The 24,304-nt window shown below is 42.7% G+C and overlaps 1 protein-coding gene across 5 annotated transcripts in view; it reads left to right on the top strand.

Moving 5' to 3' along the window:
* Positions 1-24,304, top strand: part of LOC1270986 (roundabout homolog 2) — a 117,914-nt gene that overhangs the window by 30,802 nt on the left and 62,808 nt on the right. For all 5 annotated transcript variants that reach the window (XM_061662651.1, XM_061662652.1, XM_061662650.1 and 2 more), the window contains exon 4: positions 16,200-17,374. In XM_061662651.1, the coding sequence (XP_061518635.1) occupies positions 17,314-17,374 (61 nt within the window). In that variant the 5' untranslated portion in view covers positions 16,200-17,313. The remainder of the gene's footprint in view (positions 1-16,199; positions 17,375-24,304) is intronic.

The following is a 24,304-nucleotide window of genomic DNA, read 5'->3' as shown; positions in this document are numbered from 1 at the left end:
TCGCTCGAGTGATGCTGGAGCAGAGGGAGAACAACTTACAGCCGAGCATTATCCTAATCCTCGTCTTTTTAAACTCGTTCGAACCGCTTTGTTGCTGCTCTCGAACGTTTCGCACTTGCTGGTGATGCTGTGATAGAAAGTTTGTTTAGCTGCGATTTATCAATATTTAATCAACAGCCAGTGAATCATAATGATTCTTACTCCGGTAATGTTTATTCCGGCTCTTTGGCGTTGTTGTGTGCACTTCGTTCTTGCACTTTCTTGCACTTTCCGGTTTTTGGACCGGATGTTTCTCATCATTGTTTTGCCATGCGAGAGTGCGCGGGAATCTTTTTGTTTTCTTGCGCTGATTTCAACAGCTGGAATATTTACATCGTCAGAAAGATTGAATGTTGATTGTAAACATTTCTGCAGAATTTTATGTCTGGAACATGCCTTAGGTTTAATCATTATTCTCATTAAAATAGGCGCTTAGAAGCATAGATTTTGGGCGTTTTTATACACCTACACCGAATACGACCACAAAGATTTTCACTGATTAAAATCCAAGTTTTACAGATGAATACACAAATGCATCCTTTATTAATGGATCTTCTATTTTGAAATGAGGATACAATTTATAATCCACGAAGTAATTTGACCCCAATCTCTTTAATTCCCAGATCCAAGAGATACATCAAAAGAAACTAATTCTGAACCCATACCCGAGCGTATTTCCGGCCCATAATGATCCTTAGAACTAAAATTGAACGCATGTTAGTCTCTATTTGATCCTTAATATTTCCCAGAAGCTATATAAATATGAAAAATACATATTAGTTGCTATCACTAATTAACCATGCGTTATTAAAGGCGGTTTTTGAAACAGTTTACTCTTTGCAATTTTAAATGAAACATTTATGATTTCTACAAAATAGTTTGTGACTTCTATTGAAACATTTATCCTTTTTTCTTTCTTTGTGACTATGTGGTGTATATATATTTCAAATATTTGAAGCTGAAATTACTTGTTACTAACTTACAAACCATGTCTTAATTGCTGCTCTTAATCCATCAAATCCAAATGCACACTCTCGACACCGTCATCAACCCCCTTGCACCATGCCAATATCATCGTTAGCAACCTGCTTATGCTAATTGCAGTTTCACTCTCGTAATTTATTCAATTGCTCAATTGTTTAAGCGAAATATAATGTCATAAAATTCGCCACACCGAGATGAATGTGGCGAATTTTCCCTTTACCCCCACACATACTTCTTCTTGCATACATATAATTGCTGCACGCCAGGCTGTGCCTTTCGGCAGGGAAGGAAGGCATAACACTTTGCTTGCTCTGGTCGTTTTTAGTGCTTTTGTTTACTTCGCCCCGGTTGTTGTTATTGCTATGGATCGGTTCTTTTTTATTATTTTGCTTCCACTGCCAGAGGAGCCAATAGTGCACTCGTCGGCAGGCAGCGCTCGAATATATGCTGGTGCAGTGGTGTGCAACAGGAAATGACTGACAGACGAAGCCCTTCTTTCTTTTCGCAGTGTGTGTTGCTACGGTTTTTTTTTTAATCTTCTGCGCTCTCTCTTACTGTGGTAAATTTAATTTGCATTGGAGGTTAAATGTTTATTTTCTGCTGATTGATTCAGCTTTATTGCGTGCAGTTCGATCCCCCTAAAAGGTACTTTTTGTGTATTTTTTTTTGCATGTGCAAAAATGTTGCACAAAAACAAGAGAAACAACGAACCTCGTGTGCCTCAATTCTTTTTATTTTACTCCACTCCGCGTCTAAGTGACAAATTATCTTGGGGCATTTAATTGACAGTTCTTTTATTTTTTTATTATTTGCCATTGCTGCTAAAGCGCATATAGTAGATGGTATGGGACGGGACAAGCTTCCTTTCGGGGCCTTTCCCTGCTCATTATCAGCACCATCATCATCATCGTCCTCATCATCTGATGCTGCAATGCTCACGCCCATCCCTTCTTTCAGCTGGTTTGTTCTGCAACAGCAGGGTTGTTCTGCTTGCATTTTACCTTCCCTGTTCACTACCACCCCCTTACATTTGACGCGAAATTCTGCCAACGTGTTCAGCGGCGGCGTACTGTCACCACCACCACCCGTATGGTTGTCAGAAATATGAAATTGAGCATAATTCATTTTTTTTTGTTTCTTTCCATTTTTCGTCGGAAAGGAAAGGGAGGGGGGAATAACGGCAGTTCTTTTTCTTCTCCTCCGTGACATACAAAACCCCCGTAGCGAAGGGAAATTCTTGATCTGGGAGAGATATAATGTGCACCACTGTCGCCACCATCACTCCCCTGCCTGCCCCATTTCCATACGGTTTGATATTTGCGCGTCATCTTTGGGCGTTAGGGAAGGACAGAGTGGGAAGAGCGAACCATGCGGTGCTGCTGGCAGCCAGCGAAACAACACCAGTCCAACTAGCACACATTCTGGTTGACATAAATACAACGGTGCTGAATGGTCCGCTTGCAGCAGAGGAGCGCGCCAGTGTGTTCTAGGTGCGGTGGTGCGATGTGGCACGTGGTGTGACACACATGGTGTTGACATGCTTGGGCTGAAATATTTTTGCCACCCTACCACCACCACCCCATAAAAGGGAAGAGGGCGAAATCATAATTGCTCCTAAATGACTTCTTCGAACTCTCCTCTCCCTCACGGGGATGTTTTTTCCGAGATGCAAACAGGGCACGAAAAGCAGTTTGATGAACCTTTCTCAACAGCCACCATCATCACCACCCGAAACCCTTTTGTCTCTGTGACTGCAAAAGTCGATTGAAAACGAAGGGGCCGCCACTGACAGCGAGAGAGGGCTGCGCCCCGATGGCATCAGCAGCAGCAGCAGGAGCATATTGGAACAGCAGCGCATAAATGTCAAGCGTCATCATTAATAATGCCTCTCCTGGCGCGGTATGGACTCTAAATTTTGCACATCCTTCTTCACCAGCCCCGGCGGCTGGTGGACGGAATGATGATGAGCGGGAAGAGAGGAAAGTTCAATTATTATTGTCAGCAGCAGGAGCAACATGAACTCCTCTGTTCGGGCGACTGCTCAAGATGGCAAGTGGAGTGAAAGGGAAAGTACGGTCCGGCGGGCGATGCTGTGTTGAGTGAATTTCTTCCGTCGTTTGCCTCGCCGCCATCCGCTCGTGTGCATTTCTAGAGTTGAATTTTCGATACACCAACAAATCAAATACCAGCTGTTGCGTTCGTGTGCACCACCTCTCCTACATACAATTGCTTGCGAGAGAGGGCGGATGCTTTTCTCACTGGTACACACACACAACACCGGGTGTGCACAGCACGACCTCATTCAATGGGCGCGCAGTGCGTTACATGATCTATGCGCTGCCCGGCGGGTTCTGTTAATGTGCTGAAGAAGGAAGAAAAAAACACTAGCATGGAAAACATGGTTGTGCCATAATCAACTTATCTTTGACACGGGGGTGAGATTTATTTCTATCAGCACATAATTTACTAGACACGCAATTATGAAAATTGAAAATCAGACACGACCAAACGCGCAGAGGTACGATTTCTAGATGAAATGATTCGTTTATTATGAATCATGTTCATGATTCGTTGAATCATGTTGAAATTTGATTCGTAAGCGTTTTTTAATGCTTCTTATCCTTAAATCATGCCGATTGAGTCATGAATAGTCATGCCTGTGAATAAAATGATAAAATTGAAATGTAATTATTCGTATCAAAATTAAGTCTATTTAGACTCGAAAAAGTGATATTATTGACAAATGAATTGCTTTTTGCTTTCAATTATTATGCATCGAATCATTTACGAAGAGGAATAACTGTTGCCATTACCTAGATACAATGATTGGGGTCGGTCGGGATCGGTCAGTGTCTATCTAAACGAAAAAAAAGAAAGAAAAACGAAATGCCGGCTCAAAACTGATCGACTCCGACTCCATTTTGATTTGAGATCCCGGCTAACTCAGATTGATTCAGACACCGAACGACTCCTACTGCAGACGACCCCGGATGACTCCAGACGACTCCGGATGACTCCAGATGACTCGAGATGACTCCAGACTACTGCAGACGACTCCAGACGACTTAGGATGACTCCAGACAATTCCGGATGACTTCAGACGACTCCGGATTATTCAAGATGACTCCTGATTACTCCAGACGACTCCGGATGACTCCGACTCCGGGTGACTCCAGATAACTCCGGATGACTACGACTCTGGGTGATTCCAGACGACTCCGGATGATTCCAGACGACTCTGGATGACTCCAGACGACTCTGGATGACTCCGGATGACTCCAGACGACTCCGGGTGACTGCAGACGACTCCAGATGACTCCGACTCCGGGTGACTCCAGACGACTCGTGATGACTCCGACTCTGGGTGACTCCAGACGACTCCGGATTACTTCAGACGACTCCGTATGACTCCAGACGACTCCGTATGACTTCAGACGACTCTGGATGACTTCAGACGACTCCGCATGACTCAAGACGACTCCGGATATTTTAGGACGATTCCGGATGACTCTAGACGACTCCGAATGACTCAATACGATCCCAAGAGAGTATTATTCACAAGTGAAGAGCGAATGAGGTAAATCACAAAAAAGTGTTTTGCTCGACTGGGTCGCTGGGACTGGGAGTCGCTCAGGAGTAGTGAGAATCACAGAAAAGTGAGTTGAATCTCCCCCCCCTTCGATTCCAATACGTCTCACTGAAATACGACTTTTTGAAACAATTTGACGAACAAATAACAATCAATGAATAGGATTGCTGTGTTTGCGTTCCGTTCTTATTTATGAAAGTTTGTTTGTTTGAAGTGCTTGGTCGCTTTCATCAGCGAAGATACTTACATTTCGGTAACCTAAACTTATCGCACTTTCCTTGGGTGCTCTTTAAGGTGAAAGGGGAGCTCATCAGATAATAGTTTAAAAACGGCAAGTGCATAGGAAAAAACTGTTAATTAAAACAAATCCCCCACTAACTACCATTCTCCAAACCCATCCCCATTATCTTAATTGCGCTAATGAACAGCGCCCTTAGCGTTGTCAATTATCTTCGTATCGTAAAGAGCACTTCCTGGTTACATGTCGTTTTACGGCGGGTAGCGTTGCATTGCATTGTATGCAGTGATCGGTTTTCTTCGCAGCAGTAATTAATTAAAAAGAAATCTCACCGAAATAAAATCCGGCTCTTAACAATCTGCAGTTGTTGCAACCCGAGAGTAGTAAATCCGAGTGCTTATCACCACCAGGGAGCTCTTGTTTGCGACCACCCAGTAAGGCCAACGGCAGCGCAGCGCCTGTAGGTAGAGAGCACCACGGACACAACAGGTGGATGTGATAATCAATGCGAAAATTGCACGCGGCACCTATAACGAATCTTTTATCTCGAATTAATTGTGGCGAAACCCAAAGTCGAGTATAGAGAGAGAAACGTTGCACAGTGAACGAATCGTTTTACCTACTGTGCAGTTCTTTGCTTTTGAAACATCATCTGCGCAGGGGTCTTGTTGCTAGCGTAAATTGCATCTTTACCGATTATCTTCCCGCCGTAATCAAAGCTGATGGAGCGCGAGAGGAGGGATTTGTGTGGTACACCCCCCGTGCACGTTGCTTCGAGCGACATCGTGGCGTATAAAATGCCTCATTTTACGGACTCAAACTGACAGCATCCGGTCCTGATCGTCCGGTTCGCGCGCTGTCATACCCCGGAGGGAAAGGAAACCCATCCAGCAACCGGTCACTTAGGATGTAAATGTTCTTGTGGGGAAGAAATTCGTTAATATTTAAATGCACTGTCCCGTTTCTGTCCGGTTTGTATCGGAAAGCGTTTTTCCAGTCTATTGGAAGACGACGCGTAATGATGTGCACAGGGGCGCCCTATGCTCATTTGCAAAACAGTGTTACTGTACGTAAACTGATTTATAAACCATAAGAGGTGTGCTTCTAGCACTCATAAATATTATTTCGCCAGTGGAAACATAATGTTGCTTGTAATTCAAAACAGATTCATAGAAAATGAGAGTAAGAATAAAAATGAGAAGAAGAATAAACCTGAAAACAAAGCAGGTAAATATTAAAATAATAGATGTAAAATATATTGTATTTTAAGGGAAAAAACTAAACCAGATCAAGTTGAAACATATTAAAGCAAAACAGTTAATCGTGACAGAGATAAAAAATGCTACTTTTTGTAAACCAGAATAGAACTGAACGGCAAAAACATGTAACCAGAGCAATGATAGCGTGGTGTAATCCATTATGCTAAATTATATCGTCAGTTAAAAAGAATCATAGAAAATAACGAAGAAGAAAATAGAGACTACAAATAAACAAAAAATAAAACAGGTAAATATGAAACGAGTAAATGTAAAATAGATAACATTAAAAAGGGAAAAAAACCTAGATCAAACTGAAACTGGTTAAAATGAAACAGAGAAAAAAAAGACAAAGACAAATGTTACAGAAATAAAAAATACCACTTTATGTAAGCATGAAAATAAGAGAATTACAAAAATATGCAACCAGATCAATGAGAGCGTCTAGCATTCTAAGTTCATGCTAAACAGTCTTATTGTTCTCACCAACACACCAACTGACATTTGCAGTGCTTGCAGCTTAAAAAAAAAGTATTTTTGCTTCAAATAAAAGGCTCATGCTTGTTTACATATTCATGCAATTGTTTCATTTTACGACGCGATGCGACCTAAGTGCGTTTGTTGTGGGCGCACGATGAAGTGTTTGTTTTTATGTGCTTTTTTATTTTGAATGCCGGAAAGCATCTTTTATTGCTTTGTTTTGTAGCAAGTATCTAATTATTTTTAATTAAATTAAAGTTGCTGGGTGTGAAAAGACAACAGCCGTCGATGAGATTTATTTGCTCATTGTTTTTGTTTCAAACGATTGTTCAAAACTACTTGAAATAGAAACACGGTGTAGTGAAAATGATTTCTCTTTTTCCGCGCGTATTGCCAAGTTGCGTTCATGTTCTATACACGCCAGTCTTGAACCATTTTGATTAATTCAATGTTTGCATTCACCGCACGGAAAGGAGAGAGACATATTGCCGTGTGTTGGGTGCGTAGGTTTTGAAAACAAACATGTGCTTTAATTGAAGATGCTTGTTTTCAATGATCACACCGTTTTATTTCCCCTCCACATCTTTGTTTTCTCCATTTAAGGTTAACCACTGAAATTTACTTCAATCACTCGAAACATTCAATCGAGCCATAAAAATAATACTCCGTTCTAGCTCGCTGCATACTGCAAGGTCTAGCGAGACGACAAACGGCGTGAGGAAATCTAGTTCTCTATGGTTTTCGTTTCGTAGCCTTCCTATTCAAAACAATCGTATCACGCACATAATCAGCCCCACGAAGGAGGATTGGACAAGCGCGCATCGCCAGAAGAAACGAACACAAGACACACCATTGAACCGTAAAGCCAGCGGTCTCGTGGTCGTCGGTTCCTCAAATTTAATAATAAAATAAATGTACGTCGATCATTTTACCACCCGACCGGCTCTCTTCTTCAATTGCGGTGTCATATCAAACCGCTGGAGGGACACGACGACCCAGAGGGAAGCGAAGGCCCGCCCGAACCCCTCTTGGAAGACACATCAGGGAAGCGGTTGTGTACTACCTTCTAACCCCAACGCCTTCGCTCGCTCATCGTTTTGACATTCAATGCTTACGAGTAAATTATGTTTATTTATGTTTAAAACATACATTCACGCACACAACACGGCGGCTAGTGCTCTGCTGCACGTGGTGGTGGTTCTTGTTGTTGTTGTTGTGCGCCTTCCATATACACGCGCTTTGGCTTTGCGTGGTGTCTCGAGAGGATTACGACCACGTACCACCACCAACTCGCCTCCCCGTATCCCGTGTGTACACTCACACCTAAAGTTGCATAGCTTGATGTTTTCCGTCAAAAAAGGCCATTAACCCTTTATTGCTTTATTTTTCTTGTTTGTTGCTTCGGGTTACACACACACATTTCTCTATTTCTCAAACGCGCATCTCTCTATCGCTCTATTGTGCGTTTGTGACCGTCCGAATAGATTGAACCGGCGGTCTCCTTCTCTGTGCGGCTCTCTCGCTCGGTTTGTTTACAACTTACCCACCCACCCACACATCTACTAGCTGTGTTTTGTTAGGTGTATTTTGCTCCCGCTGCATACTAAATGTGAATCGTAATCGATTTTCTATTCCTCCCCGGTTTTATTTGCCATTATTTATTGTTGTGCGATGGGACAGGAACACAGGAGTATCGTAACGTGGGGTGACTGTGGGATGATATTAGTTTGGCTTTTGGGGTAGATTAGAAGTTTTAATTGCTTTTAAAACGGTAAAGTAACTTTCTGATCCTCCAAAAATAAAATTTTATACTTGTAATAACATATTTACGCCGTAACATTACGAAAGCGGTTAATATCTTGTAAATATATTGCAATGCCATTGATAATATCCTTCAAAAATATAAAGATTTCAGTTGAAACCACAATTTCATCACATGATATCACTAAAACATATCATTAAGATTCCATACCGAGTTTGTAATTAATTTATTATTTAGTTATTTATTTTCCAATCTTTTCTTTAAAGAAAGTTTTATTTGATTCGTTATCAAGTTTTTGTGGATGACGACCAAGCTGTACGAAAGTTAAGATGGATTAGACGCAACTGCAAAAAAGAGCCAATTTGGAGCAGCAATATGGCTTAGAAGCAGTGAAGCATTTCGTTCTAAATCTTGCACGATTCACACACCAACACAAACACATACGCTTGACGATAATTTACAGAAGGTGTGTAGAAATTCCACACCGTCTTCTGGTAGCACCTGATAGCATACCATACACTTAACCCACACAAAATTGGTCATGGAATCGGGGAAAGTGTGGAATGGGAACCTTCAGAGAACCTTCTTATCGACATCTCTCCACTTACGACTGGGCGACTAGAGAACTCCTCTAACCCACGCGAAAGAGGTTACGATTATTGCTTTGCGAGAGATTGAAGACTCGCACCCGCACAACACAATCACACCCCGTACCTTACACTAGACCGGTCTGAAGAATCTCACCCGGTGAAGGATTTCACCATTTTCTTGAGCAGAGGATCCAAGGTTCCTCGAACCACATACACACACACTCTTTACGTAGCGCTCTGCCGCCTGTATTATTCCCACAAAAGGAGGTTGCCGACGCAACAGCAATCGGCTGGGGAAGGTCCGAAAGGATATATGCACGAGATGGTACGTCCGGACGGAGCTCCGATGCGGCGGCAAACGTGTGGAGAAAGCAGTTTTATACCACCGCCGGTCCATCGGAGGAAAGGGAAAATAGATGAAACCGGCTTACCGAAAAGAGGCGTCATTAGGTTTTATGTGTGTGTGTGTGTGCGCAGTGCAATGAGCTAAAGGTAAGATAACGGAAATAGATAGGACGGGATGGAAGCGCACGCAAGGATGGATATCGGTATTTTATTTCACGTATTTTCAACGTTCAGCGTAGCTCCTAGCAGTAGGGAATGAAGCGCGGACGGAACTACGCAGTCTTTCCAGTTGCGAGAAGAAGGTTGGAATATGCGTCGAAAGTAAAAAAGGAGAAAGGATCTACTCTCCTGTGTGCGAAGCAAGATCCCGGACAGGGGGGGCACACACAATGATGATGAAAGATGGCACTCTACAGGGACGACGGATGAGACTCGTCGTCATCGGTGTCCAACAACGAAAAAAGGTGGCAGCAGTGCTTGAGCAACTTGAAGATGATGCTGCTGCTGCGGATGCTCCTGCTGTATCCGATGTGTTGGGAAAGAAGGAGACACACGGTGTAGGTATCGCACGTATATGCACAGTCTTCGTTTACACCAATCCACTTAGGAGAAAAATGTGAAAAAATTGTGCTCCCAAGATAAGAGCCCACTTTATGCCATATGTGCCCTGTTCTTTTGCTGGAGAAGTAGTTAGTGAGGTACATTTCGTGCTTTAGTTTTCGTCTGTTCGGAATAGACTAGGAAGACTGAGAGCACATGGTAGCGGTGGGCTCTTCGTTAAGCTCTGGCGACGAATAGAAGGGGTAACAGGGGATGTGAACTAGAATTGATCGCCGGTCTTTGATCCACCGTTTATTCCGGAGTGGCTTTCCGCGGGAGCTCTCTCCCCGGCGACAATAAAGGTGGAAAGAACCTTTATGTTGGCGGAGTACGAAGAGGACAAATGTAAATGATATTATTCTCCCTTACTCTATAAGCCAGATCGGTATATACGACCGTGTAGAGGCAAGCCAAGGTATCATGGAAGTGTTGAGGATGGCAATTAAAATAAAGTTACTTAGTAAGGGATTTACTGCGCCGTATGTGTGTGTCTTAGCGAAAAGTAAGTTCCCCGCTGATGCTTGGGAACATGCCCGAGAACCTTCAGGCGTTCTTGGGAAGTTAAACAAAACCAGACTACATACTCAGGGTGGAGAGAAGCACACGAGAAAAAGCTCATTTCCCTTCGATTTACGACTAGCGCTGGTGTGGTGCTAGTTGGTGTCAGTAATAGCACTCCACCAGGCAGGTTAAATCAATGTACCATTTTATGGCCACGCTTATGACCAGCATGAATGTCCGTCCAGGAAAATAGTTACTGCGTGTTTTGTGCACTCGTTTTACGTCTTTCACGACAATGGTAGGGTTTACTTCTTGAGTGGGATATATCCGATAGCACAGCTTCTTCTCCTGGTGACTGCTTTAATGTTTGCTTCATCTTTACGAATCGATTCCTGTAAACTGTCACTATTGCTACGAAGTAGACAAGTGGAGGCACTGTTCCGTTGAGTAATGAGCGCTCGGCACAACAACCTACCCGAATCTTTCAGAATGCCCGATAATGTTCCTTTACGCGAGCCTAACAGGTTTCTGAGGATATTGAAATGACATCCTCTCTCGCTCTCGAAAGGTCTTGAAAATCCATTAATTCTACGTTAACGTTTCCTCCCGGTCGACAATTTTCGTCGTCGATGTTTCTTCTGGATCGTTATGCGTTTTTGAGATATTCGAGCTGCGTGATTAATGATGTCACAGGTGCCGTCCGGAATTTTCAGGCGTGTTTCGGCCACACCGAGTGCGATTGTAAATGTTGTGTCGCTCGATTTTAAAAACAGGCTTCGTTTTGGAACTTTACTGCACGCGCTTGCTGTTAGGCGCCCTTCGATATCACTTCCCGGGAAATGCTTCAGGTTTAAAACACGTCCCATTTAAAGACGAAATCACCTTAAAAGTGAAACACAAACACACTTCAAAGATTGTTTTTTTGTATGTGCTCTCTCCCCGGTCCTATCCATTCAATAGCCGTCGCCGGTGTCACGCTAAAGAGAACATCAAAAAGGACAGCAAACACTCACAATCACACACACATACATTGGAGAGGGAGAGCTGATGCGCGGCGACCCTTTGGATTGGTTTTGCTGGTTTTTCGCATTGCTCCCGGCTATTAACTGTCCTTCCGCTCGGTAGAATTTATTCAGGTCTGGAGCTGTATTAAAGTCTTTGGGCTGTTTTCTTTTTCATTCTTTTTTTTTTGTTTTTTAGAAATTCCCAACCGGAAATGAGAAGTCTCCCTAAGTGTGTGTGTGTGGTGGCGTAAGGGGGAGAGCTAAGATCGTTAAGGAAATCTAATTTCCCTGTGGAGGATGAAAAACAAAGGAACAAGAAGCAGAGGACCTAAAATGAATGAAGTAGCCGAAACCAAAAAAAATTGAATGCAAACATTCCCTTGTTGATTCAATTTAACGCCAATTTGAAGGATAAAACCATTTCTCGCTCAGGATGTTGGTTTTGTCCTTTTGTTGCGGGAGAGTCTCTCGGTATAAAGGGCACAGGTAGACAGATAGTGATGTGTCTTCTAAGACTTTCGTCTTTTTGGCGGCGCCATGGCGTTGGGGTTTATTTGATTGTGGAGGCTGAGGAACTCTTGAGGGGTTGTTTGTTTATCGTGATTATTTAAAGGTTTCTTTGATGCATCCTGTTTAGTGTTACACTTTGAAAGTCTTTGCAGAGCATAAATTATTTTTGTTTAATACGGAGATACATTGAAATCATTTAAAAAAGCTCTAGGAATTTCCGCCGAACATCGTTAAGATTAATTAAATCCAATTTTAGATATTGATGCTACTGAGGACATTTTTTGCTGCAAAATCAAACGAGACTTCTTTTTCACTGTTGACTACCTCACAAAGCTATCGGAATGCTTACCAGGAGAACCTATTTAATATTTTCTCGCCTTTGTCTGATATCTGGTAATATTTTTAGGTGTGTGCGTCGTCGCGCTGCCTCACAAAATATGGTGCGCTCAAATTTATTCAGCTCGATAAAGCACGGTAATAAAATTTTATTGCTCTCTTACTTTCTGCCACTCACTACAACACAATGCCCGATGACGACGATGCAAAGGCCTCGCCTTAAAGTCATTTTTTCATCTCCGCATCTTTAATATTAGCCGGAAGAGACGAGACGACCGCGGAAGAGTTGTGCGACATAAAATTAAAGAGTATAACTCATTTTATAAACGCTTGAGAGGGACTCTTCGCCGTACCAGAGAGACGTTCCGTGTGTGAAGGATTCTAATGTGTTATTAAAAATCAATTATAATCTCAGCGGGGGAGGCAGCCGCTGGTGACTTTGGTCGTCGCGTAACTTTGGGCGGAACAGTAACATTGCTCCATGTGGCCCCCCAAACGAAAAACTTCTCCGACCGTGGCTGTGGGGTCTCCCTATGGTGGAGGGGTAGAAGAAGGAAAAATACGACATCAATCCCGCGGGACAACGATCAGAATGCGTCGTAGTATATTTCATGAAAAAGTGGCGTTTATGAAGATTCTTTCGCACCTTTTTTTTGTTGTTGAGTTCGTGTAGAGGACCAAGGTCCTAAGAGAAAGAACACATTGGCCTAATCGGCATTGGTGTGTTCACCACCACCCCAGTAGCGAGCGGGTTTGAACGTTCCTCTACTGCGCTCTTATTCTGATACTGCATAAGCTCTGGTAGGAAATTTATGCGATTGTTTATTAAAACGTACCCCATGGTCACATTTAAGCGTCGAGAATCGGTCGTTATTCGTGTTGCCTTTCATGGCCTATACACCTCGGTCCCGGAGATGTCTTTTCCGTTCCGGGGCACTTTTTGGGTGGATGGCTTGAAGAAACAAAAAAAACTGAACACCAAAACACTGATTTTCGTTTTTCTTTTCAGTTTTATGTACATTCTATGTGGACGGGGTTCATACGGATGTCTGTGTCTTGGTCGTTTTTCGGGTTGTCCCTTGTCTATGTCTGTGTGTGTGTGTGTGTGTGTGTGTGTGTGTGTGTGTGTGTGTGTGTGTGTGTGTGTGTGTGTGTGTGTGTGTGTGTGTGTGTGTGTGTGTGTGTGTGTGTGTGTGTGTGTGTGTGTGTGTGTGTGTGTGCGTGTTTACAGATCTCGGCAAAGGCGGCTTCTCGGGCATCGTCAATGAAACTCTTCCCAGCACTGGTTAGAACCATTAAAAATAATCGGTGGCAACGTTACCATATGTTTCCGCGTGGCCCGACGAACGCGGAGCACTGCGAAGGAAATGTTCCAAAAACTGGAATGAGAAATGTAAAGGAAAAAGGCATCGATGGTGGTGGATTTGAAGAAAAAGCGATAGAAAAAACGAAGACAATATTTAAACAAAATTGAAGATCCCTCTTCACACACTCCGGGAGAGAGAAGCTGTTTTGTGTGCACTTTTGTGGTCAAGATAAAGAAAAAGAGTTTTGTAGTTTTCGATTACGTTCTACAGCGTGACCGAACCAAATTTGACGCATGGCGCGTGAATGTAGTCTTTAGCATATGGGAAAATAAAAAAAGTATTAATTTACAACTGTTTCTGACAACTGTTTTTTTGTGTTTGTATGCTGTAGACAAATTTTGCACCACTGTAATAAACCATGAATTTATGACTGAAACAATTAAAGGTTCTTTTGCTCCCAGCTGAAAGTCAGCTTGCTTTTGAGCTTATTTTATTGCCCGAAGAAAAATAACCTCCTTTTAACCTGCCCTGTCACACACGTGTGTGTGGTGGCGGCGGCTGACCGTGAAATGCTGTGCTAATCCTTTTGCGGCGGTTGTATGTGTTATTTTCGGCTGACTTTGACGAGCTCTCCGGGCCGTTTCAGCTGTTGTGAAATTGAAGAAGAAGTGTAGCATTTGAATTGTTTTGTGCAAATGCTCTTGGGTTTGGTGCTATTGGTGCGAGGCATATGGTTAATTTGTTTTTGTGTTTTTTTTGGGCAGTCCCAGAGTGTGTTATGTTGAATTTCTACTTCTGCTGCTGCGGTGTCCATCATTTGGATGGACGTTTGGTGGCGGCTGCATAGGGTGTTTTAAATTAGTTTTTGTTTGCTGTTGTTGTTCTGTTAATGCTGCACTTTGTTGCGGGGCTTAAGAGTTGTAAGCTATATTCAAAGGAGTGCATTATTGAGCCCTTGTTAGGTATATGTTATGCTATTACGCACATATGGTGAATAATTGTCGTTTGTTTTGAGGAACAATGGATGACAAGTTAATCGAAATTGAAGTTTTCCTGATTTGATGAATTCGGTGGGCTACGTTATCATAATATTAGTGAACATTTAATGATGTCTTTTGATACCACAAACAAACCTTTCGTGTTGATTGTGGGATTTAGTGGAAGCGATCCTTTAAAGTTGTATTCACAGTATTCACACATTCCCAGTAATATCAATTGATAGGTTTGTGATTTTTAATAATAATTTTATGACATGAAATGATGAATTTGTAACATGAAATGATGAATTTGTGATTTGAACTGATAAATTGTGATCTTAACTGATAAATTTGTGATTTTAGCTAATTCATCTGTAATTTTAACCGATACATTCGTAATCTTGACTGATAATTTTGTGATTTAAACTGATTAATTTGTGATTTCAACTGAAAAGATTGTGATTTTGGCTGAACAAATATTTTATTTTTACGGATACATTTTTGATATCAATTGGTAAATTGGCTATGATAGATGAATAATGTTGAATTTATCATTTTTTGTTATATTTTCTTGATCCAGAATTAATAGGATCATGCCTTTTTTGACTTTTATGTATTGTCGTTTATGAAAATGTTACTTTTATTATTGTTATTTCAACAGGAAACCCCCACGGTTTCAAAATAAAAGCCATCGCTGCACTGCCGTGTGTTCTAGATATTTTAAAATGAAATTATAATATATGAGCAAATCGTGATCCATAAATTCTGCATAACTATTCCGTATGCAAAACACCATAGAATGTGTGTGTGTGTGTGCGGTGGTACCAGTGAAAAGCCAGCTGCTGTGCAACTCTCGTACGTTTGCAGCCTACTGCGAAATGAAGGTGGCGCGCGCAGCAATCATAAGCCCGAGGGGATGGAATTGAACTACCTTTTAGCAGGGGTGTGCTGCATGCAAGATTTTGGGTCGAATAGCCTTTGCCACGGATATGAACGGGGGAAAATGCTTCCAATTGCCCCATCCACGCCCCGTAACGCCACAGGGTGAAAATCTGTCGAAGCGGCTACACACATAGCGAGGTGAGAGGAGGAGGGACCATTTGATTTCGCAGCCGATCTGCTCGCGCGCCCGCACAATCTAAACTTTAACATTTAAGCTTCTGCGGTTAGCAATTGTAAAATCTTTCTCTTCGCGCTCCTCGAACGTTTTTCCTTATTGGTAAAATATGACGGCGCCTTTTGCTACGCCTGGAAGCTCCGATTGGCCTTTGCGTGTTTGATCTTTAACGTGCGCGTCGCGCCAGCTCACGACTTTATTTTCAAACTTGGCTCCGAGTTGAATTGAGCGGGCGGTAAAATTATATAGTGGCACTGTTTCTGTGCAAACAAAATTTAAACGCTTAGTGTACTGGTTATATTTTTTTAATAATTGGTAGATAGCAGAGGTTCTCTTCTGCACTGTGGCGTAATAAACGCTTTTGATCTGATTGTAATAATCAGATAGGAAGAGGCTATTTATAATAATTTAATCAAACAGCTAAATTACACATTTAAATCATAAACTTCTAACAAATTGCCATGGTTGGTTGTGTATCTTAGAAAAACACGACCAAAGCCGATGATTTACATATCTATACACCCTTAATAAACTGATCCCATTTGTCTGTTTTTCTAATTCCAGCGTGTTCCTGTCTAAACCATTCTTCTCTTCATGCGGTGTACCGAACGGAGCTTCCGAGAAAAACGGAGAGTGGAAGTGAGAACAAACTTGTGTAAATAGAAGGAAATAATTGGTAAACAAATTTGTTCTCCCCATTTACTACGACGCATCGCGGTCGTTTGTCGTGCATGTCTACGCATCCTGCAAGAACAACAGACGGCAAACCCGTGAAACAACAAAAGGCGCGCTGATAGCTTCTCCGAGCCAAAAAAAAGGGTCCCAATTAGAGGCGACCACAGTGTTTTGGTTGTGCCAAGTTCTTCTCGGGCGACAAGGTGTCGAATTCAGCATATACAGACACACGCATTCTCCCAATTCCAACAGCAACAATGTTATGCGATCGTTGCCGTCGTCGGCTTTTGATGTGTGGCGTCGGTATATATTTGGAAGGAGCGCGATGAAGCGCAAGGATACACGTTGCTATGCTTCCTCCCAACATCGTCGGCCCTAGCAGGACGAACGGAGCTTGAGCGAACGTATTTGTGCGGGATCTGTTTGTTCAGAAAAGCATAAAAGTATGATAATGATGAGCTAAGGCTTTCGAGCGATCCCGGCGAGACAACACGAGACATACACAGTTGTGTGTGCGTAGCGCCAAAGCAAAAAGCGAAAGAAATATCTGTAACCACGATTGCTCCAGGTGAAACACGACTGTCGGTGGCGGCGTGGTTTTGTGAATTCAATGTTACGTGTTGTAAAGGTGCTGTGTGTGTGATACAAAAAAGAAGGTGCGAAGTGTGGTGTGATATTGAGGGAATTAGAAAAATTAATGTCGAAAGGTTCTGTCGGTGTTGTAGCTTCCGGATAAAGAGCGGGGTTTTCAGGTGCGTGTGTTGTTAAAAGCAAACTGCTTTCTGTGTGAAACATCGATGATGTAAAATTATTCCAAAAAAGGAAAGCTTTGGAAGTGATCGTGAGCGTATAATAGGCAGTGTTTTTGTTCTTTGCGTTTGAGGCGGCATAGAATAGTTTGATGTGCTTTCGATGTGCTTTAGATATATAGTGTAAAGTGTTAAAAATTGAGGGCTTATTGTGTGCCGCACGGTGGAATTGAATATTCCACCAAGATTCCAACATGGGTTATCTGGTGTTGGTAACGACGCTTCTGGCACTGCTGATAAGCCCAACCATTCAAGGTAAGCTAGAGTTAAGATACTCGGATCAATTTGATACATTTCACTTTTTCGCGTTTGTAATGTCGTCATGTATCACACTTTGTTATTTCATGTGCTACGATTGTGATAATAGCTATTAGATCCGACATCCGACGATTTATTTGTGATATCAGGAGCCAAAATCACAACATTATATGTTAAATTGCTGTGACACGAATTTGTGATATCAAAATTCCTTTAGTTTAGACTGGAGCTTCCCATTGAGTCACTTAAAATTTCAAAAAAGCGTGCAAAATTATGGTAAATTTTGAATGAAAAGACAGAAGTTTTAATATAATTTTCTAGAATATTTGAGTAAATTTTGCGCTGGACAGACGCCTTGACAGAGTTAATCTCCAACCATTACACCCTTCTTTTTCAACACCGTGTACACTCTGTAGTGTTTCGAACGCGCAAAATGGAAGCGAAAGTCTAGTTAACTCTCCGTACCGCGCTAATTAATTTAACAATGTCATCTCGTTGACATCAATCAGATTAAAGGATTTTTTGTTGTTGTTGCTACCTCCTTAAAACACCTTCTAAGAAGAAACCAAAAGTTGTGAGGAACTCGCGAAGTGTCTGGGCTTTGGTTTAAAATGGTAAGCGAGGATGTACGACTGGGATGTGCTCCACGTGCTTTCGCGGACAGGTTGGAAAACGGATGAAATATTTAATTTAATTTGAGAGCACCTCTTACAAAATTCCAAACCCGCGCTTAAGACGGGGTTGCACTGCTTCTTTTCTACCCCATTTCCCATTCCCTCAACCCTTCAGTGGTTGAAACTTTGAAGGCGAAATGTGAAGAGTTTTTGGAGAGAGTTTGTAATGTCCTGGGTGGTGATGTGTCTTGCGAAAAAGGGAAAGGATGTAACATCCGCGGGCAGACAACTGCAATATCGTCGTTTGGCATGGAGGAGGAAATATTTTTTTGTCCCCTGTTTCCTTCGTTGTGCTCTCTTGGAGAGCGTTCTCTTGTTAGTAAGCTCAAGCGTTAAGCGTAGTGGTGTGCTTTCTGGAGGACACTAACGTCTCAGATCCAACTCTAATTAATGTTAGTTCGATTCCAACTACGGCAAAACCGGAACCTCTAGTTTCACCTGGAGTCGTTCGGAGTCGTTCGGAGTTGTCCGGAGTTGTCCGGAGTTGTCCGGAGTTATCCGGAGTTGTCCGGAGTTGTCCGCAGTTGTCCGGAGTTGTCCGGAGTTGTCTGGAGTTGTCTGGAGTTGTCTGGAGTTGTCCGAAGTTGTTCGGAGTTGTTCGGAGTCGTCCAGAGTCATCCAGAGTCGTCCAGAGTCGTCCAGAATCGTTCAGAATCGTCCAGAATCGTTCAGAATCGTCCAGAATCGTCCAGAGTTGACCGGAGTCATCATTTCGGGTTTTTTCCTCTTTCAAGACTAAACGGTTTCGCTAAACGATGAGGTAAACGGTTTCGGAGCCGGCTCCGGAGTAGTTGGTGCGGCACCGGCTCCGGGAAAAAGTCGGATCTGCTAGTCCGGAGCTGGCTTTGGAGCCGTTGGTGCGCTCCGAAACGCACATCACTAATCTCCAGCAAACTCTGGACGACTCGGGACGATTCTGGATGGCTCTGAATGACTCTAAATGATTCCGTATGTCTTCGGATGACTCTGTACGACTCCAGACGGCTCAACACGGTTCCACACGATTCCAAAAAAAATGCTGGGTGGACCTTCATTCCAGTTAATTCTAAAAAAATCCGGAATCGGATCGGAGTTGACTCCGTATTTTTACCATCTTTACCCATCACTAGTTAAGAGAGAAAAGTGTTGTATATCAAGTAGCGAAACTGTTGTTTTGCAAGGCTGCAAGGCTTGTCTAAACTTTGTTTCTATCTTGTTTTATTTGCACTGAAGAAGAAAATCCAATCTTGCCAGAAACCTTCCCCAATGACCTACCCAAGAGTTCACAGAACCCGATTGTGCAGCTTCTTAGCAGCTACGCTACTCGAACGTGCCACTGGGTGGAAAAAGTAATTGAGATCAAAGTTTGTGCCGCGAGCAAACTGCTGGAAGAAGCGGTAACAATGCTCCCCAAACTCTCTCTGCAATGTAACGGTGGTGTGCCTGAGCACCAAGCACCAGAGGAATCATTTGCGGTACGGAAAAGGACCTCACTTCAGGCTTTGCCCGTGTGCTGCTTTGTCGTTAGCATCATCTCGAGCCCAAGGAACAACATTTCCGGTTTGCGAGAAAGTGCAAAACATTTTGCCTCTTATCGCTGCCTACCGATCGTACCCGATTCTGACGTTGGGTCGCAGAGCTAGAGGGGAGAGAGGTTCGTTTGTGCGCTTCAAAATGATGTATACAAGCAATAGTCTCTCTGCTCCTCGTGTTTTTGGGGGAGACGGCCAGCGCGGTTTTGGAGATCTTTCGTTAATGAATTTACTTGTGCAAAATTTTCGGGAGCTGCTCGACTGGGCTTTAAATTAAAAGATACTTATCTGCATAAAATTATCTCCGATATCTCCAGTTGTTTCAGCCGTTGGCCGGGGAGGAGCTTTGGTTTCCCTCCAGGCTCCGGTGGTGGTGGGTCCTCCTGTCTGATGCGTTCAATGTAGTATTGGCCTGGCCGTTGCTACTTCTTCGCGCAAGGGAGGTGAAATTTTCGAAACACCTTCACCATTATTTTGCGCCCTTGTTTGGGTGGTGGATTCGACGCCGGTCGCCAAAGCACCCGAAAAGACATGGTAATAATATTCCCCGCTGTAGGCAGGCTCTCGCTCTCTCTCCTTTCGCTGTGCCTTTGCCCTTGGTTGGTTGGTGAATTTTTAGCGCCTCTGGGGGTGAAGGCGATAAGAACAATTTCCTGCATCTTATGCTTCACGAAAACTGGGTGGAAAACGAATGGCCGGGAGAGGGTGTTGTTAGCGACGGCAGATCATAACGACGGCAGGCGGCTGTGTGAGAGCGCTGTGGGATGAAGAGACAAAAAGAATTTAATGAAAATTACCCGAATTAAACGACAGTTTCCGTGAGTTTGTCTTTCTTTCGGTAGGCAGACAAACTCACGATGAGTGTGGCGCGAAGGAAAATGACTGCGGCTAGTTTGTTAACCATTGCTGCTGTTGCTGGTTGATTACACGATTAAAGTCGTCTCTCCTTCCCTCGATCCTGAGTGGGGACTAAATCGACAGTCAACCATTTTAATCAGCTTTTGCGCTTGAGCTGAAAAAAAGGTTGTTAGTTGGATGCTTGCGGAGCGCAAATTATGATTTTTTTTTCAAGCAGGAAAATTTCAGGATACCGTTTGTAGGATTACTTTTTGCATTTATGTTTCAGTAAAGAACAAGTAAAAAATGAAATGTTTATCTTGTATCAGTCACTTTGTATCGTTTGTTGATGACGATATTACACAGAAGAAGAAAGAATCCGGATGAAAAGAGGCTAAAGACATTCGGAAATCTTAATGCTTAATGCAATCATTGTGTGGTTTGTTGTAATGGCGTGTAGGTTGATGTTGACGATAATATGCCATAGTTTCCTGGTCAGGTGTGCATTCAACATTCCACGAGCTTAATCACTGCTTCTTTGCTCGTTATGTTTTATTTTGTACAGAATTTTGTGCCCTATTTTTTTGAATCATATTCTTTTGCAATTTTTTATGTTAAACAAAACAGTTTTATACCTTCCTTATTAGAGTCGTTATTATTGCGTTGTGTCATGTTTGAAACATGTTTAAGCGAGTCGCAAAATGGTGTTTAATAATAAACTTTTACTTTAAATACAGCTTCCTCTGACAGGTTTTCATCGATGCATTGAAGTTTTCACATAAAGTAGCTTTAATTTACGAAAGCATCGAACTCTCCTCACGTTCTGTAGATGTTTAAACATTTTGTACACTTTGAGTGTGCACTTTGCTGCTCTGTTCTGTGTTTTGTAAACTTTTACACGAAATCGATTGTGCGAGAAGCAATGGCCAAAGTTCTTTTGGGGATTGGGTTGAGAACAAAACTTTCCTCCCTCACTCGTGTGCGCTCTCGATAACAATTCTTTCTCGTTACTGGGCAAATCGATAGGAAAACTTTTTATCAGACTTTTTTAAATTAATGGTCAACAAAAAGGACCTCCAAGCAGCGAATGAATGAGTGTAGATTTTGTGTACGGTACCAGTCGGTGGCCTGGCCTGGTACGTTGCTTGAAGCTACACAAAAAAGCTAAATAAACATCCCCTTAATACTTCTCGCAAGCAGCAGCAGCAGCAGCAGCAGGAACAGCCTTACACCACCAACACAGCTTTCATATTGCTTGCTCTCTTCTAGGGTCAGAGAAGTTTTGCCTCCTGATTTTGGTTGGGGTGGTGGGTTTGGTGGTTTGAAAAACGGAATATTTTCATTTCCTTTCAGGAAAGCCGCCTGGTGCGCGAGAAGGAGGGATGCTTTTTCTTCCCTACGACCGTCAGCAGCTATTATCAAGTGTTTCGCTTTCGTTTATTAGATTGCGAAGCAAAAGTTTAGAAAGTGCAGGATGAACCGAAACAACAAAAAATCAGAAAAGAAAAACACATCACCACGCACCGCACGGACGGGAGAAAGGATGTTTAGAAGCCAAAGGCATCTTTTTTTTTGGTGAGCACATGAGAAGATAACTTCCCCAGCAGCCTTTCGGAGGCGTTGAGAAGAAATAAAGTGAGGGAAAAAATCAATAAGAAACTTTACTGCCCGGCTTTCCACATTACCTTTACACGCAACCCCCCCCAAAACAAGAGGTGTGGAACTTTTTCCTGAAGTTTTATTTGTGATTTTTACGCGTTTCTCGGTTTACTCGGAAGCGAAGCGTGTTCGGTTAGCGTTTCCGAATGGTTTATGTTCGATTTTGGTCGTGGGTTTGATTATAAATTTTGCTTCGTTTTCATTAAAACTCGTAAAAGTGAAATCAATTTACGGGGCTCGGTTCTCTCCCACACTTTCTGTGACTGTGTGTTTCCACAGTTGTGGGGTTTCATGTTTTACTTCTTGGGTTTTTATATTGATGTGGTTTTCCTTATTGCTTACGGATTGTTTTGGTGGCTTTTGTTTTGTTGGTTGGTAGCAATTTTGTTTTGCGAACTTCTTGAAATAAAAATAAACAAAATAAAAAAAGAAATAAAACTGAGCAGCAGTTGCAGCTTTTTTAAATGGAAATAGAATAAAAGCGCCTGTGGCTATGCAATCCGTGTAACAAATTCCGATTTTTTGGATGCTTCTTTCAAATTTGGCTTTAGTTGTGTTTCTAAAGTTTTCATTTTCATCTTTTTGAAGATAAGTCTTATTAGTCCCCTAGTAAGGCTTCTTCCCTTGTTAATTTGAATGCAAAAAAAGAACAATATCATCAAACGTGCCCGTTGCAAACGTTTGTTGTTAATTCGACAAGATGACCTATTCTTTTCTGCAAGATTTATGTACGCTGCCAAGCTTTCTTCCATTCACTGCTTTTTTAGGTTTTATGCGCAGACAGCAATATTGAAAGGAAGCTTAAAAAGATATCTTTTGCCCTGTGTGGTGTCCATTCAATACCCATCGATATCGCGTTGCCTTAAGGATAGCCACTGGTGTATCGTTAGGTAGCAGGTGGAATTGATTAACTTTAATTTTCCGTCTATTGTGTTGGATTGGGGCGCGCGCAGCGGCTGTTGGTTCCCATCTTTCCCCCTCCCCGTACCACCTTCACCCCCTGCCTGGAAACCTACGGGCTATATTTTTGATATTATTTTTGCCCCCGGTTTTCCTTATTGCCCTTTGTCAATAATTTATTCCAAACAGTCATTTTCGTACAAGGCTGAAAACATGCAGACCCAGGAACACCGCAGGACAGGTCAATAGAGTGTGTGTGCGAGAGAGGGAGAGAACGAGAGTCAGTGTGTCCTTCCTGGCACTGGAATCAGTCGATAATTCTTTGGCTGGGGCCGGTAATTTATGACTTCGGTGGCGCCCCTTCGAAAGCATTCTTCCCTTTTTTCTGCGAAGAACGCGTAAAAAAAACGGTGGCGAAGAACCGTGCCGGGGCCCATCCGTTGGACAACAACCAATTACACTCTCGCGGCTCGTCCGCTCCCTTCCGTGAATTTTACTGTTTGCTTGAGGTTATTTCGTTAGCTCTCTGGCGTCCCCCCTCCAATGAGCGCCAATATTCGATTTGTGTGAAGCACGATCCTGGAGGGAGGAGAGTGCGCTGTGAGCATGATGGAGTTTTGGACCGTTTTGATAACAACCAACCTGCAGTCACGAGCGCACCCAAGACTTTCAGGACGCGCTCGTGTTCTGGTGTGTTTTGGAGGGATTTTTCGGTAGCTGTGGTAAAAAATGGAAAGTGGTATTCTCCTGTCAACAACAAGCTCGGGGAACAACGTGGTCGGCAAAAACTTAAGTCGGCGGTAGTCTTTGGCAGTTCGGTGTACATTGTTTCGACATGACAGCATCTTTACTGCGGCATCGTAAAATTGGCGTTCTTATTATTAAAGGTACTTACATTTTTGGTGACTGTCGATAGCAGAATGAAGCGTTCTGTGCATGAAAAGAGCAGAGCTATCTTCTTTTTGTTTGTTTTTAAGTTGAAAGTACTTCAATTTTTCGTTTTCAAATCAAACATCAGTAAATGTCCTTGTTTCGTGATCCATAAACTCCATACAAGCCAAGCTTTGCTGTATAGTGTCTTTTACACCTTTGTTCCTAATCTGTCCGTTTTCTAATGCAATGAGTTAGCAAAGGTAGACGACAAGACCAGTACGTGCTGCTACTGGCCCAAACCGAGCAGACAGAAGCATAAAGACCGAAAAGGTATTTTTATTGATTCAACCTGCAGTCAACCGTTTTCGGCCAAATACTACTACACCCCCACCATCACGTCGTCTGTCGGTGGTGTCGCTTTTCGTCCTTGGAACCCTTCGACCATTTTATCACATTACGTGGCAAAAGAGAGG

This window comes from Anopheles gambiae, chromosome 3, assembly GCF_943734735.2.
Source record: "Anopheles gambiae chromosome 3, idAnoGambNW_F1_1, whole genome shotgun sequence".
Taxonomy (NCBI): Eukaryota; Metazoa; Arthropoda; class Insecta; order Diptera; family Culicidae; genus Anopheles; species Anopheles gambiae.
The sequence above is the reverse complement of the archived record's forward strand: the minus strand, read 5'-3'. Positions and strand labels throughout refer to the sequence as shown.